General features: G+C 41.5%; 1 protein-coding gene across 1 annotated transcript in view; it reads right to left on the reverse strand.

Annotated features, from left to right (window-relative positions):
• Positions 1-17724, reverse strand: part of DAB1 (DAB adaptor protein 1) — a 330881-nt gene that overhangs the window by 66516 nt on the left and 246641 nt on the right. Inside the window, 4 exon segments of the mRNA XM_023730515.1 lie at positions 5607-5672; positions 7211-7249; positions 7703-7822; positions 8441-8572. Coding sequence (XP_023586283.1) covers positions 5607-5672; positions 7211-7249; positions 7703-7822; positions 8441-8572 — 357 coding nt within the window.

A 17724-nucleotide genomic window follows, 5' to 3' on the forward strand; every position in this document is an offset into this window, starting at 1 on the left:
GAGCACAGCTGTGTGGAAGATCGACTCTCTGAGTTGTTCTTGAGAGCCCCTGTTTGCAGGTAGCCAGCCAAGAATGTAATTTCTTTGCTCCTGATAACTGGGCTCCATATAAAAGGAATCCTGTATGAATGCCTACAGAATCCTTGTTAACGAGGGCCAATAAATTACCGGCCCTCACTTTTGTTTTTACTAGCTCACCTTTTCCTGAGCAAAATAAACAGCATTCTGTTCCCCATAATTCACCGCTCACTACAGGCACTTAGCACAGCTGAACCATGGCTGACTCTCAACTATCCCTGCAAATGGAGGAAAAGCAGTGGGATGGATAAACCCAAACTGTGCATAATTGAAAAAAGCTTTTCACTTGGCTATCCCATGGGTGAGATATCAATCTGCCTGTTTGTCCTTTAAGATTTATCTCAGCCAGGACATCTTGAAGCCTTGCCTGACCTCTAGGCCAGATGTGAAGCCTTCCCTATGTACTCTTGTAACCTCTGGTGCATTCTTCCACTAAGAAATGAAAGTCGTGGAGCACCCATTATGTGTCTATGTGCTGTGCTTTGCCTGGGACAACGGTAGTACACAAGCCAGATACGGCCCCTGATGCAGCAGAGCTGCATGTCTTATTGGGGGAGATGGACAAGTAATCGGGCTGCTGAAGCTGAGCTTAAAATGTGCTTTATCTTAGCACTGGCATTATCACATCACATGGTAACTGTCTGTTCCCGAGCCTGTAGTCCCATTGCTCTGGAAGCTTGCGGAGGACAGGGCGGATATTTTATTATCGTTGTATCCCCAGCATCTGGCACTTGCTCTGTTGGGCCCTTGTTGTTAGTTGCTGTTGAGTTGACTCTGGCTCACAGCAACCCCACGTACAGCAGAACAGAATGTTGCCCGATTCTGCGCCATCTTCACGATCGTTGGTATAGTTGAGTCCCTTATGGTGCCACTGTGTGTTCTGAGTGTCTTCCAACCTAGGAGGCTAATCTTCCAGCACTATATCAGGCAATATTCTGTTGTGATTCATAGGGTTTTCACTGGCAAATTTTCAAAAGTAGGTTACCAGGCCTTTCTTCATAGCCTGTCTTAGTCTGCAAGCTCCACTAAAACCTATCCACCACAGGTGAGCCTGCTGGTATTTGGACTGGTAGCATAGTTTCCAGCATCAGAGCAACATGAAAACTACTACAGTATGACAGACCAGATTTGCTCTGTAAAATACTGTTTAATCAAGAAAATGTCTAATTACCAATCATTTACCACATGTGTGCTGAGGCAAAACACTCCTAGAAATGCTAAAGGAATGAAGACAAAGAGAAGCATGGTTCCAGCTCTCACCTCTGGCTCACCTGGTCCATTCATCTACACATGCCATTTCAGTAACAGTGTTGTAGAGTGATTAAGTTCTGGGCTGGAAGCAACATGGAGATCTGATTCCTAATCTTGGCTCTGCCACAGGTTGTGTGACCTCGAGAGTTTACTTTCTTCTCTGCACCTCCGTTTCCTCATCTGGTTGTGTGCGCATCTAAGGCACCGTCTATAAATTCCTTGAAGGTGGGGACCATGCCATGACCACTACAATATCGCCATGTGCCTGTCATGTGCTAGGTGCTCCATAAATATTTTTTGAATGAACAGGTTAATATATATAAAAGTACTCTACAAACTATATATTACACATTGTACATACAGAAGACACTTATAGCTTATCAATATATTAATTGATAGTGTGGAGAGGCAGTTCAAGGGTGCATTGGGTGGCATGGAATTTTTGTTGTTAGCCGCCGTTGAATTGGTTCTGAATCATGGTGACCCCAGGTGTGCAAAGTAGAACTGCTCCTTAGTTTTCATTGCTGTGAACTTTTGGAAGCAGACTGCCAGGCCTGACTTCTGAGGCACCTCTGGAATGGTTTTGCACTGCTAACCTATTGGCTAGTAGTTGAGCGCTTAACTGTTTGCACCACCCAGGGACTCTGGCATGGGATTAGAGCCTTATAATTTTAAAATAACAATACTTGACACATCTTGGGTAATTAAAGATGGTTTTTGAAGGAGTGAACTTGGATAACGCCCACTTGGAAAGCTCAGATCTCGCTTATGTAGGAAGCTTGATGAGGTATTAAAGAACACTGGATTTAGAATCAGAAGCCCTGACTTTGGGCATAGCATACAAATTGGGGGAACTTGATTTTCTCATGTTTAAAATGATAGTCATCATAGCTGTTCTTCCTATCTCACTTTGTTATTGGAAGGGTCAAAATTAAGTGATGTGTAAAAACTTTGTACTGTGAGGCTCTATATCATTTTAAAAACACAATGGGTAACTTTTTCTGGGCACTCAAAGTGAAAGACATTATTATTAAAACAGTTTGGAAAATGAGACTACTGATCCTGAAAGAGAGGTGACATTTACTCAAGGGGTTCGCCTTCTGTTATGCTAGAGTTATAAATAGTAAAGTCAAGAGAGATTGCGGCCTTCTGCTAGGCTCTCTGACAAGGTGAGGTGAGCAAGTTATGTTTTACTTCACTTAATACATCATCATAAGACATCTTAAATAGCGCCTGATATTGATGACATTAGGAAGTAAAGGAAACTAACATTTACCCAGAATCTACTGTGTACCAAGTGCTATTCTTGTCACTTTACACCTACACATCATTTCTAGGAGCAGATAATATATTATCCCCATTTTATAGCTCCAGACAATGAAATACTAAGGTTATGTACTTTGCCCAAGGTCACAGAAGCAGTTAAAGGATTAGGTCCCAGGGCTGTTTACCTGATTCCACAAATCAGAGGGGAATAAAATCTGAGACCATCCTGGACACTGCAATTCACTCAGAAGGAATTATGTATTGGATACTATTAGGCTTTAAAAAAAAAAAAAAAAAAGAATGAAGCTCCTAATAACAGCTCTTTAAAAGCCCAACCTTATCTTTAGGCCAAGAGCTTCTCTCTTGTTAATGAGCAAATTGTGCCCCGGTGGACTAGCTAAGCAGGAGAGGAGAATGACCAGAGGCCTTTCCAATAGAGGGCGATAAAATATTCATTCCCTTAAATGGCACCTTCCTGTTAATGACAGACGGGAAGATCAAGGGGTCAGAGCTGTTAAGACAAGTGTGATTTTTAGAGTGACTTGATGGCTGGCACAGAATCTAATTGTGAAGCTCAAAATCAGGGAATCCTGAACTGAAAACAGCCTTGAATAATAATCTGAATTATTTATGTAAATAAATATAGTTATTTATTTACAAAAGTTACGTGTGCAGATTTCAGAGACAGAGGGACCTAGGTGTGAAGGGCAGTTCTCCCTCTGGCTGGCTCTGTGGCCCTGGGCAAGATGCCTTATCTCTGTCAGCCTCATTTTCTTTGTCTGTAAGGTAGGAATAATGACTCAAACCACCGAGGGTAGTTGTGAGAGATAATAAGATAATGCATGTAATCCCCACTCACAGAGCAGGCCCACAAATCAGCACTCAATAAATGCTAGCAACACACAAACACACAGTCTCTCAGGGTCTTGCTGCCCTGTAAAGCAAGCCAATATGCTTCTCTGAAGAATCAGAGGCCAATGGTGAGATACTAGCTGCAAAGAAAAGGAAAGAGCCTTGCTTGAAAGATCCTTCAGTCTTATCCACTCATTTTACAGATAAGTAAACTGAGGCCCAGAGAGGGAAAGCCAGCTGACAAACTGAATGAATGGCTGAGATGGTCCTTGTACTAAGATCTCAAATCCACACACCCAGGCTCTACATTCTGTGCCCCAAGATGACGCCTCTTGCTGGCATTCTAATTTGCACACCAGACTCGGTGGTTTGGAAGATGCACCTACACCCGACTTTGTTTCATTCTCACACCAACATGTACATTAGAGAGAAATTATTCCCCTATTGTACAACTGCGGTAACTGAGTCTCGAGAAGGCAAATGCCTTGCCCACTACCACAAGTAGCTGGTGACAGAGCCAGAACAAGAACCCAGCTCTCCACCCTCCTAAAACAGTTCTTTCCAGTCCACTAGGCTGTGCCCGCCACACCAGGCCCGCACAGCCACGATGGGAACCCTGCCAACTACAGCTTAAGCCTGGATTCAGAAGCCTCTTACACTAAAAGCCTAATTTTATTTTAAAGGTTATCTCTCTTCGTAGGATGACTGGTTAATGGTTCCTTTGGCCTCATATTCAGACACTGCAAGGTTGTACTTTAAAATCTGACACTGAAGACAAACGCAACTTTTTCTAATGGAAATTTGTAAGAGATGACTTTAAACAAAACCTCAAAGTAGAACCTTAAACCTGATTAGAATCCAGATGGACCTGGTGGATAGAAATGCTTAGATTATTATTCTACAAGGCTGATTTTCATCGAGTTGTTGGTACAACTAAAATTATATCTTCGTCATCTGAAATTCTATTTGATAGAAACCAAAAATATATTCTATTTCAATTACACAGTACTGGACTACACGTGGAGTCCCTGGGTGGTGCAAACTGTTAGTGTGCTTGGCTGCTAACCAAAAGGTTGGAGGTTCAAGTCCACCCAGAGATGCCTTGGAAGAAAGGCCTGGCAATCTACTTCTGAAAAATCAGTCATTGAAAACCCTATGGAGCACAGTTCTACTCTGACACACATGGGGTCACCATGAGTCAGCATCGACTCAACAGCAACAAGTACTACGAGTAACAGCCATCCACACAACCAATTATGAAAATTAAAATCATATATTAAATTATTTTCTTCTCCCATAATGTTTATATTTCAAGTTAGGATTCAAATACCAATTAGTGAAAAATTAGAGGCCATCCTATTTGTTTGAGGTGCTGTTTTGCTGCCACTATTCAAACACTGGATGGAAATGCAGGATGGGGAGAGCTTGGGCTCTGCCTTCAGAGGCACTCCTGGTTTGATACCTGACTCTAAAACAGTCATACAACCCTGAGGAAGCTACTCAACTTCTCCAAGCCTCAGTTTCCAGATAAAAATGGGATTTAAAAATGTATCTTACGGCATTTTTGTGAGAATTAAATGAGTTAAAAACTATATTCAGTGTTCCGGATGTAATAGACAATTAAGAATATTAATTTACCTTCTCTTTGAAAGGGATAGTCTTTAGCTGTTCTTTCTTTCATTCAGTTAATATTCCCAAAGTTGTTTTCAAATAGCATTTTTGAATTTGCACTTTATTTCTCAGTAGTGGAGTTGACTTTTTAAAGAAATTTGATGAGCAAATTACTTTGAGAGATGAGAGATCCCATTGCATACAGACAACAACCCTCCAATGTATTACTTCAGTAAAATAGAACGTTTGATTTTTGTATCTACTTAGAATAGTTAAGAGTCATTAAAAATTAAAACACTTTACCCAACTGGCCACTAAATATATCAACAACAACAAGGCATGAAAAATCTTGGCAAATTAAAAAAAAAAAAAAAATCTGGTAAATTGCAGGGGAACTAGAAGCCAATTCACACGAAGATATTTCAGCAAGCCTGGGATGACTAAAACAGCTATGCGGACCATCTACAGAGAGACCTCTTACTGCTGACGACCCTTCCATGCATTTGCTGGCAGTGGTGCAGTGGTAAGAGAAGCAAGCAATTCTATACCTGATAAATGTTTTCTTCTGTTTCGGGATCACGGATTGGCTCGTGTCCAGCCTCAAACACAATGTACTATTACAGGAGCAGCCCGAGAGGACAGGAGCAGCCCGAGAGGACAGGTCGGAGGTAAAAAAGAAAAAGAAAGAGGAAAACAAACACTTGGAATTCAAGATACGAATGACAGTGAGCATTAAAGAAACAGGCACACAAAAAAACGCCTTAAACAAACCACTGAAATAACAATGTGGCTTGCATATTCGCGCTTTTTTTTAAAGAAAAGCCCCAAAGGTTGGACAGTCAGCCCTTTAGCAATGACTACATGGGCCCCTGCAGATCTCTCTGGAGACAGAACCTCTTCACTCATCGGCATTCGATCTCAGCAAGGTCTGAATATGCTGGTATCGCTGAGTCAGAATGATATCTGCTGGGAATGCTTGGGATCCCCAGTAAATTCTGGGTTACAGCTTTCCCCTCCTTTTGCACCCTAAGGCCCCAAGGTTCTAAGCCAATCCTGAAGTGCTCAGAAGCCCCAACTCCCTCATCCCATAAATATCACCTTATTCTCAGTTTCAAATACTGAAAATCCCATTTTCCATGTGCATGTTTCAGATGCTAAAGAATCAGAACATTTCAAAAAGGAGAGTATTCTTTATTCTCTGTGAGTCAGTTCGTCGGGGGCTGAGCTCGTAAATGAATCATCTCATCACCCCTCAGGATCCTAAAGTAAGGGACTTTCATTAAGTGCATCTGTGACTTTTCCTTGCCATATACACTAAAAACTTCTTCAACTTCAAGCTATCCATATTATTTTACTCTCATTGTAATAGTCCCAGCTTTCTGTGGGAAAATATGCATTTACTTCATGTGTATATAATGCACACAACACACATACATATAATACATGTGTATCTCAGAATTGTAATGTTCCAGAATTTATGTCTAATAAGTCAGTATTTTGGCTTCCCTTTCTCCTTGGGAATAAGCATTTCTGCTTGAACAGAGCACAGATTTCAACCTGAGAGAGGCTATGGTCCTTGAAGAGAGTCCAGAGTAATTTCTCGTTGGGCAGAGAGGTCTCTGTGTTCACCCTTTGCCTCCTCCCAACAGCCCCTGTGGCATGATCCAGGTAATCAGAGGGTCAGCCTGGCTAATAGGGTCCAGAGACTTCTCCTCATATCCTTTCTAAAACTTACAAACCATCCTTTGGGTTTGCGCTAAGATTCCGCCAAAATGTCAGTCCCTGTCTCCAGTTCTTAACTCAGAGAAACCTCTTCATTATTCATTCTCTCGCTAATGAACTCAGAATATTCAAGAGGCTCTTGAAAACATTCAGCTCTGGGATCAAACTTTTACAGATTGTGGAGGGGGCTGAGGCAGGGGCAAAAAGGGAGAGGCATATCTCCAAATCCCACGTTACTGGTGCTGGCCAAACTTCTGTTCGTTTTTATGGAAATTCGTTCCTGGAGGGGCTGGCAGACCTCACCCTCAGAAATAATCTTGGTCCCTCTCCAGGCTCCGCAGCCCGTGGATTCTTCAGGTCTCTGACAGAGTGGCTCTGCCTCAGGCCTAGCCAGTCCTGAACTTAAAACCCGACTTGTTTCACAAATTACCTGGTATACAGGGTCTTCGACATCGTCTTCCAAAATTGTCTACGACAGAGTGAGACGGGAGGGTGAAGGGCAGAGGATATAAAGAAAGAGATGTAAGACTGTATTCAGAAATTACAGGACAGCAAAGAAATGAGCTTTGGGTAGGAAAGGCTGGTGAGTCATTAAGGAAGAAAACACAGAAAAAGGCAAAACCCTTGCAGCTCTCCCTCCCTCCCCAATGCCACCACCCCCACTGCTAACAAGAGCAAAAGCAATTGTGTTTCTTTAGCCCTCCTCCCCTGAAATCTTCCTTTAAAGACTTCACTTTCTCTAGAATCTCAGAGAATAAGGGATCATGTCTAATGGCTTGCTTTGGGTGCCTGCAATTTACACGGGAACCTTTCATCTTTGTTTATTTCTTCTTGGCAGCAGGAAGAGAAGCCCTGACTGGCAGTTTTCACATCTGTTTAAGCCCCAATCTTCTCTGGCACCAGGAAAAATTCACAGGTATACCTGGTACACAGCTTGTTCACACTGCTTATCCTTTTGTGCCTTTTTTTCCAATTCTTCTCTTTGCTTCAATTCATAAATGAGTTGAAACAGATCTCGCAAGTCCAGAATAACAGGTTCAGCCTGGAGTAAAAGGTGGTAAGTGCATTAATAAGGAAACGGTACTGAGCTGCAGCGACCAATTTTTGTTTTTGCTGGCTACAACCTGCAGCCCTTCGTTTTTCTATTAAACTGAAAGCATTCTATCCTTAATTAATTCTACCTCGTTTAGCAAATTGTATCTAGGCTAAAGTTCATTTCTTTAACTAATTATATTTGCAAATTCATAATAATCATAAGCATAAAAGGCATTGCTTTTATTTATTAGTAATTTTGAGTACAATAAAGTTAGGGTAAGGCTTATATAAAACAGCTATTTGTTTTCTCTTATTTTCTTTTTAAATGAGGCTATGAACACAAGGAAACTTATTTCAATACTGTGCCTCTATCCAGCTTAATCAGAAAGGAAAATAATTAGTCATTAGGAAATACTCATTAGGAAAAAAAAACTGGATGGGTATGAGCATGTTTTCTTGCTCCAAGGCTGTTCATCCTTTCAAGATGGAAAGCTGAGCACCCATTTTTAGTGGTGACACATCTCTTGCTCCTATCATCAGAGTGGGCCTTCAAAGACCAACAGAGTCACTGTGTTGTCCCCTAAAGTGAAAAGAAAAGACACCCTCCTTGGGTGGAGATACTTACCGCCTGGGCTGTTTTTATAGCCACAAATCTGTGATTCCCTTCCTTCCCACAAACGTATCCAAAGGCTCGGTGGTCTGTGATGTCCTTTGCAATGTAGGAAATTTCGTGAACAGCATGATGATGCTGAAGGGCCTATCAGAGACAAAAGGAAAAGCATATTTTATGGGATGTTCCCTTTGAGCTGTTGATCAGTAAGAGATGTGTTTCTGCTATGTGTGAGAACAGGCCCGAAGGGTTTTGGAAAAGCTGTTTGGTCCAGATGGAAGGAAAAAGAGCTATGCCTGCCCTTGAGAAATGGAGTCTTCCCTCCCTGGTCTTAATGCTGTGACCAGAGAGATAAAACAGGACTGCTCATACGCTGAGTGAGCATCTGCAGCAAGGGTTTCATTCAGCTTGCCAGAACCAGTCAAATTCAGTAGCACAGGCTTTGCTGGATCTTTCTTCATGACAAAGCCTAGCTTGTGGCCTGACGTTCCACATTTTACATACCCAGGGCCTCTGCTTGCCATGGTGCAGGATGTACCCTGCACAGCTCCAGGGGGCACAATTTACATTCATGGTACCATAGATTTGTATGGTTATTGTAAAATTTTTCTGGCAGATGGTGATAAAGAGTATCTTGAGGAAGGAATACCTTTCTCTACGTCCTCCTAAGTAACCATTTGGCCTAGAGATGGGACTACACATATCACTAAGCCTTTGAATGGGGTGGTATCTCCTTCTGCAAGGCCCATTCTTCTTTTATCCACTTACCCAAATCCTACTGCTCTTTCAAAAGCTATCTGAAGTAGCACCATCTCTGGGAAAGCTTCCCTGAACAAGGCTTGCCCTTCCTCTTTCTGCAGAAATAATTCCTTCCTTCTTCGTGCTTCCATAGAACTTTATGCTCTAGTGATACTGAAACACCTGATGGATTCATCGCAAATAGCTCCCTGGGCTTCCTACTTCCGTAGCTTCTCCTTCTCTATTTGCCTGCTTCCTTGTCTGTCTTCCCCACCAGGCTCTGTCTTCCTCATCTCCACCATCCTAGCACCTTGCATTGTACCTCGATCATAGATGTTTAAATAAAATACATTGGGCTCAATTATCAGTACTTTTGAAAATATTTTGAAATTCACCTTCCTGCCTTTATAATCTCAGCTTCAAGAAATAAGGTTCACCATCTGTTAGGCAATGATGATCTTCTGGTTATTTCCCTATATTAAACCTACATAAAGCAATCCTCATTAAATAGTACTCTGTAAAGGTTTAAATGTGCATCTGGGTTCTATATGATGTGTTTAAAGTCATTGTAAAGGTCTTTTCTTTATACTGGGTGTCAGGAGGCTTGAATTCTACCTACCATGTGAACACAAGGCAATCACTGTGCCTCTCGGGACCTCAGTTTCTTCATCTATCAAAAGAGGGGGTTGGACCAGATCAATGACAGGACCCAAAGCCCTGGATCTACAGGGGTCATTAAAAGTAATAAAAGAGGCCAGGAACACAACTGTCCACATTTCAAAAACCCAAACAAAAATTGTATAGTAATTCCTAATAAGGCTGGACATTTCATTGTATATGCAAATGAAAATGCCAAGTTTATTTGAAATTATAGCAGGTTATTATTGTTATACTCCCTAGCTCATGTTTGAGCATACTCTCTCACAGGCAATTAGTTATGGGTTTAAATAATCTAAATAAGAAAGTGAATGATTACTGCATAAACATATTTTTTTGGTAGATCAAATCTTCCCCTTATTACTGAGCCCAAGGAGAAAAGGAGAAATGTAACAGATGGGAAACTTATTTATGATAATGTTTGGAATCCCTGGACTAAAAAACCCATTGCCGTCGAGTTGATTCTGACTTACAGTGACCCTACAGGACAGAGTATTACAGTCCCATAGGGTTTCCAAGGTTGTAATCTTTATGGAAGTAGACTGCTACATCTTTCTCTTGTGGAGCTGCTCACGGGTTCGAACCATTGAGCTTTTAGTTACCAGCTGAGCGCTTAACCACTGCGCCATCAGGGGTAGATATTCTCTAAGATCTTGTCCTGGCTTTCCAGATCTTTAAGCCATTAGTACCTTGCACCACACAGCCGCGCTCCCGGGACAGTGGGCCTTGGGGTCTCATGATGTTTATCACCTTCTAGATCCCTTGCCATCACCTTCTGAAACATCCGTCTCCCAGCCTGTTGCCATCTTTCCAGGATTCTAACCTTATGAATCATTTCTACTTGCTGTCTCACCTTAACCTTCCAAAGTCTGAACGTTTATTAACCTCTCTGACAACTTTGGGTTATCCCTTTGGCTTCCTGGCCTGTCAAGGTTGCCCACTGCCCATCGGATATCAAGCTTAGACAGTGGTATCACTGTCCAGTCACCCTAACCCCTCAAATAGCAATAAGACAAGTGTATAATTCTAATGGATTTTGACACAAATAAACTTAGTGAAGAAGGAAGTGTTTGTTAGTAAAATAATCAGGATCCACTTATCCTTGTTTTATTAAGAAGACATGTTTAGCTAGCAGAGGAAAATTGCTCAAAGAGCGGTAGCTTTTTCATGGTGTTAATGATGCAAAATTGATGAGATTTATATTCACACAACATGGGGCTATTGATTTATAGGCTTTTGTGTGCTCAAATGGTATGCAGCAGGGGAAAGTGAGAGACAAAGATGTTCTTCTCTTGCTTTTCTAAAAGTATTTCTCTCCCCACATAATGTGAAGAATGTTATCCACGTCTCCTATTAAATCAAAGTTTGACGACAGTGCTTTATTGATTGCCAAGCGGAATACCGCTCTAAAATTAAACTGCGATTACAAGTCTTCCTGGTGGAATTAGATTTGGAGATTATTGTGCAATGGTAAAATATCACCTACCATGCAAGACAGCAGATGGAGATGTTTTAATTTATCTGCGAATCCTCATTAAGTGTTTTAAAATCAAAACATTTTTAACACCGGATGATATCTAATATTGCCTCCCAAAGTGTAGCTGTGAGTGTGAAGTCCTTAAAGATAGTTGTGATATTACCTTTTCCCATGGTTGATTTTATGACCTGTTAAATAAAGATTGCTCTTAAAGTCCCTCATTCATTCGGAAACTAGGAGTCAGGGAGGAGGTATGTCTCCAACTTCTACCATGCAGACATAATACAGATCCTCAGAAATACAAATACATTAGAATCCTGCAACTCTCATGGCTGTATTATCACATTCATCTTAGCAACTTAGAGCATCTTGCAAATACTTGTTCAGTGAACCTCAAAATTATCCCATGTCTTCAAGTAGGTTTCACCAGCAGAATCAAAGACAGCTGGGGCCAAAAGCAACCTTTAACATCAGGTGGTTCAGCACTTTGGGTGTACTGATGAAGAAACTGAGGATAAGAAAGAGTACTGGCAGAACCACTACTAAACCCAGGCATTGTCAGTCCTATTCAGAATGACAAAGCATTGAAAAAAGTAAACCAGATTATATAGACTCAAGGTCTTCTGGCTTTAGGCTCTTGGTTTCCTATTCCAACAACAAAATCATGATCCCCTGCCAAGGTGGGATAAGAAAGCAAGAGAAGGGGAGACCTGGGTAAGGAGGTAAAATTGAGGTTGTTCTGATTCTGGAAGGTCAAAGAGGGCCATAGCTCAAAGGGATTGGGGTAGAGGGCAACTACAGGGATCTCAAAGAAAAAGGTCAAGACCACAGGACCTGGAAGTTTACTCTCAGGAGCTAGGCCATCTGTGGTACTTGTGGAAGTGGCCAAGGCAATAAAAGAAATGTGAAGCCCAGGGGCACACTTTGGCCACAGGAGATAAGGACTGGTTCACACCAGGAGTGTTTCTGTAGGGAGTTCCTGTGGCATTATGGGTTGTCCTGGTGCCAACAGGGGAGCAATTAGAGAATACTGAGTTACATTTGCCCAGATGATTAAAACATAGTCCCTTCTTCAAAGAGCACGTGATCTCATAAAACAGGCAAAGAAACTAATGATCACAGTATAATACAATCATGTGCCACATAACATCCATTTGGGGAGCCCCATATACGTCCATGGTCCCATAAGTTCAGAAATTCTGACCGGAGAACAGGTTGAAGTGGATGTAACCAGACATAGTGAACACAACAGCTTCCCACGTGCAACACGTGTATCTCACGTCTTTTGTATATGAAGTGATTGCACTACCAGGTGTGTAATGGTAAAGTACATAAAAAACATTAAAGAAACACTTCCATATACACTAAAACATCTTTAACATAATAATACAGTAATAATAATGTTTTGATGTGTGTTGCAAAGTAGCAGCCATCTGTTATTACGAACCATTGTATGTATCTCGAATTTTTAATATAATAGGCTTTATAGGGGTTTGTTTGTAACTACAGGTTGTATGTAAGTTGGACATTCATTACCCGGGGACTGCCTGTATGTAATATGGTGTTCACACAGCGTCCAAATCACCCAATGTCCTATTTCACAGAAAGTATTATGGACGTTAAGCGATGCATAACTGTATAGAAAGCTTTATATTAAAGGTGTGCACAGGCTGCCATATTATCTTAGAGAGGGAATGAGGGACAGACACCAGGATAGACTTGACAAACGAGGTGACCTTGAACTGAGTCTTGAAGCATCATAAATGGGAAACAAAAAAAACCAAACCAGTTGCTGTTGAGTCTTTCCTGACTCATGGAAACCTCAGGTGCTTGCTTCACAGTAGAACTGCGTTCTATGGCTATGATCTTTCAGAAGTGGACTGCCAGGCCTTTCTTCCAAGGTGCCTCAGGGTGGATTTGAACCACCAGTTTTTTGGTTAGCAGTCGAGTGCTTTACCATTTGTGCCACCCAGGGACTCCACCATAAATGGGCAATCTCCAGCAAATAAGGGGGAAAGGGCATTCCAGGCAGAAAGAACTAAGTGTGAAAAGGCATCTAGGTCCTGGGACCAGACGTGGTGAATATCTGTGCACAAGTTTTCTCCCCACTTTGGGGAGGTTAGTTCCTTGAGAAAAAGATCCATGTTATGGTTCTCCCCAGTCTTACCCTAGTTCCTAATAATGCTCCCTGTGAACAATAAGTGTTAAATTATATTTGATGAAGAGAAGGAGGGAGGGAGGGAGGAAGAAAGGAAGGGCCAGGACATCTGAAGATGTGCACACACAAGCTAGGTGCTCAATAAATGTTCACTGAATGAATGGATCAGGTTAATACGCAACATTTCACACAGACTGATTCATTCTATGAACATAGGGTTTCTTATCTGATCATCATTAAATCTTTTTTCTTAGCATTTCCATGAGCCATTTACCAATGTTTAAATGAAGTATCAAATTGTTTGGAGGGTTACCATCTGACAGAATAAATTACAGAGAAGACTTAGTTTGTAATATGGTTCAATACAGCCAATTAAATACAGTATGGATTAGAAAGTCATCTGCTGCAGATTCTACCATTAGCTTTTTTTTTTTAAAGAATAAATTCTATCTTATTTAGCCTTCTTATGATTATTGTGTGTGGGTGTGTATGTATGAGAATATGTGTTTTCCCGAGGCAATACTATTCACAGGAAAAATACCCACCAGTATTCAAGTGAGTTAATAAAAAAAAAAAAAAAAAAACAAAAAACCACCACGAAACAATAAAGCAGATAAGCACACAGACACAGAGTAAAAATAGAGACATGAAAAATACACTACTTCACACTACAAGCAATTACAGTAGTTAAAACCTCACAAGACAAAGGGAGGCCCAGGCTCATTATAAATGCCTTTCTCTTTTCTAACATATTTTTGGATGCGGTTGCTACATCACAGTGCCAGCGAAGCTGGGAGGCAACCTCTGCCCCAACCCCCAAGCACCCTATCACTGAATGCTAAATGGGGCGGGTCAGAGTGAATTCTTCCCTGGGCTGGCATCCTGAGAGCTCATAGAAGGTTTGACTCAATGACAAGACCAAAGTTCCAAACAACCGAGTCTCTACCTGAAGAGTCAGTGCGACACCCAAGGAAAGAATATGGACTCTGGAGTCAAACAGAATGGAATTCAAATCTAAGCGCTACCATTTCTAAATTCTAAGCTACCATGTGCAGCTTTGGGCACGTCACTCTAACTTCCTGAGCCTCATTTTCTCCGTTTGTATAATATGAAGAATGATAAGAAACTCCAAGGTTGTTAGAAATATTAAAATGATTCACATAAAACATACCAGATATACACGAGATATTATTTTTCCTTATCAAACTGAAAAAAGCAGATAATACTCAGTGTTGGCAAAAGTGTAGGGAAACAGACACTCTCCTGGGCTGCTGGTTTTCTACATGTAAAACGGAGATAATCATGCCACATCTATCATGGTGCTGCTATAAGGATGAATGAGTTAACATATGCACAATGCTTGGAACAGTACAAGTCATCCTTGAGCCCATTTAGCCTCCCTCATTCTCATCCCCCATAACTAATTCTTGTCAATTCCACCTCCTAAATACCTTCCACTCTGTCCATTCATCCCCATCCCCACCACCAGAAGCCTAGTCACACAGCCGTTTTTTCCCGCCTGGATTAATGCAGTAGCCTCAGTCCCTATTTGTCGATCGATCTATACTGCCTCTGCTTTAACAGTCACACCACAGTGTGAAGTGATTGAGAAAAAAAAAATCTGGCAGATTTGAAAACGGCTTTCTATTATTTAAAACACATCAAAAGCTTCCCATTGCTTTTAGGATAAAGACCAACATTCTTACCAAGGCCTGCAAAGCCCTGCTGTGTGGCTTGGCGTCTGCTCACCTGCCCAGGATCTCTCACCAGCATCCCCCTTGCTTTCATGCTCCCCTGACCCTGGCCATTTTCCAGTCCCTCAAGTGTCCCGTGCTCCCTCCCACTTCAGATTTTTCCACATGTTGTTCCATCTGCTGGATTCCCTGGGTGGGGCAAACAATGAACATGCTCAGCTGCTAACCAAAAGGCTGGACATTCGAGTTCATCCAGAGGCACCCCAGAAGAAACACCTGGTGATCTACTTCTGAAAAATCAGCCACTGAAAACCATGGAGCACAGCTCTACTCTGAGACACATGGGGTCGCCATGAGTCAGAACTGACTTGACAGCAACTGCCTTTGGTTCTATCTACCTAGAAGGCTCAACTCCTCCTCCCTCACACCTTAGTACAGCCGTCTCTTCCCTCTTAAACCTCCTCTGATTTTCTAACAGGGACCAAGTCCTCACATCACAAGTCCTCTTAGTTTCTTGTACTTTTCCATGCAGGACAATTTCTCAGTTTGCCATTATGTCTCTGGATGATTTGCTGACCACTGTCTATCTCCACCACTAGAGTTAGTTCCAGGAGGGTAGCAAGAATCTTATTTTTTTGCACCTTTTTATTCTGGGTGTCAAGTACAGTGCCTGACATATAGAAAGGATTCTGTACATATTTTTAAATGAATAATCTGAATGAGTACATCTGTTGGCAGGATCCTGGGTCCAGCTCCCTCCCCTGAGCCCTGCTGACTCAATGTGTGTCTTGCTTAAGCCTTTGATTCCTCACCTGTTAAAACAAGCAGGTTGCATTTGGGAAATGCTAGAGTCTTTTTTTGCTCTTACCAAACTTGAAACTAAATCCATTGCCATCGAGCCGATTCCGACTCAGGGCGACCCTATTAAGGCAGAGCAGAACTGCCCCCTAGAGTTTCCAAGGAGCAGCTGGTGGATTTGAACTGCGGACCTTTTCATTAGCCGCTAAGCTCTTAACCACTGTGCCACCAGGGTTCCTTTTGCTCTCAACATTTCTTTAATTCCTTTTTAATTTTATAATAAGGCAACAACTATAAAAGATAGCTTCTTCTTAGTAGCTTTCTAAACATATCTTATAAACACACAGATCTGGAAAGATGAATGTGAAGTCCTTGCCTAAAAATAGGGAGATGAACTAGGTAACTAGCTAAAAGCATCCCAGACTATGATTTGGGCTTGAATTTGTCTAACAGGCAAAGTGGAGTCAGGTATGCTTAATCAAGTAGCAATCACCAAAGCGACAACCACCAAGATTTCGCTCAGGAGAAGTAAAAACGGCCTTAAACAAGGAAACTGCCTTCAATGAGAAGCACTAGTTTCCCAGCACTGGGGATCAATCACAATTCCACTTCCCAGGACCAAGGATGTGGGAACAGCATTACACAGCTGGTAACAGGCTGGACTAGCTGTCCTCTCTCATTCGATACGCATTCATTTCAAAAAGCCCTTTAGTACCAAGGTACACTAGGCCCTGGAGATACTGAGATGAGTAAAATGTGGCTCCAGCTCTCAAAAGCCTGGCAATATGTGTGTGTGTGTGTGTGTGTTGGGGGAAGTGGGTAAGCGGAGGAGGCCCCTTTTCTGCTATACATTCAGAGTAGTTTGTATACTGAGAAGTCCTATCTCCATTTCCAGAAGGCATGATGTAGTGTGACAAAAGCATTTGAATCTCAGCTTTGTGGCCACTGGCAAGTAATTTTATCTCACTGAGCCTCAGTTTCTTCATCTGTAAAATAGCAATGATCATCTCCTTATAGGAATACGAGGCAGACCATGTAAAGTGTCTAACAATGTATCTGGTAGATGGTAGGTTTTTGTCACTTTAGTTCTTTTCCCAAACAACCAGATTGAAGACTCAATCTAATCACTACCTTACATAGTATTCAATTGCCAAGCACGGTTCCCTCTGGGTGGGGCCTTCCTTGGAGCTGACAGGATAATAGTCTTGGAGTGGCTAAAAGGCAGTGAGAAGGAGAACCTACTGGGGAATCAAGTCACCAGGGAAGAGATAAACTGAGAGAGAGAGAGAAAGAGAGAGTCTTCAACTTTGTCATCTAAGAACCCGCGTTCTTCTTTCATCCCAGAAAATCTAACCCTGTAGTTTTCAGTGATATAAGTCAATAAATTCCTCTTGTTGTTTAAGACTGTTTGAGTTGAGTTTTATATCAGCTGCAACCAAGAGATTTCTGAGCAATAATATTGTAGTCATTATTATTCATATGTTAGACATGAGGAGCAAGCCTCAGAAAGAAGTGACTTGCCCAGGGTCAAATAGCTAGTATAAAGCTGGCCTGGGCATTTAGCAACTCTCATCGACACTAAAGTCTATGCCTGATTTATTCTTAGCTATAATTAATATTGGAATTATGATTTTGAAATTACTTTGGGTATATATTAGAATAAACCAAATACATACACACACACACATATATATATAGTTATTAGGAAGCAAGATAATTAGTGAAAGAGAAAAGAAATACAAATATAAAAGATACAACCCTGTAATATTAAATTTGA

Source organism: Trichechus manatus, unplaced genomic scaffold, assembly GCF_000243295.1.
Source record: "Trichechus manatus latirostris isolate Lorelei unplaced genomic scaffold, TriManLat1.0 scaffold00003, whole genome shotgun sequence".
NCBI classification, from domain to species: domain Eukaryota; kingdom Metazoa; phylum Chordata; class Mammalia; order Sirenia; family Trichechidae; genus Trichechus; species Trichechus manatus.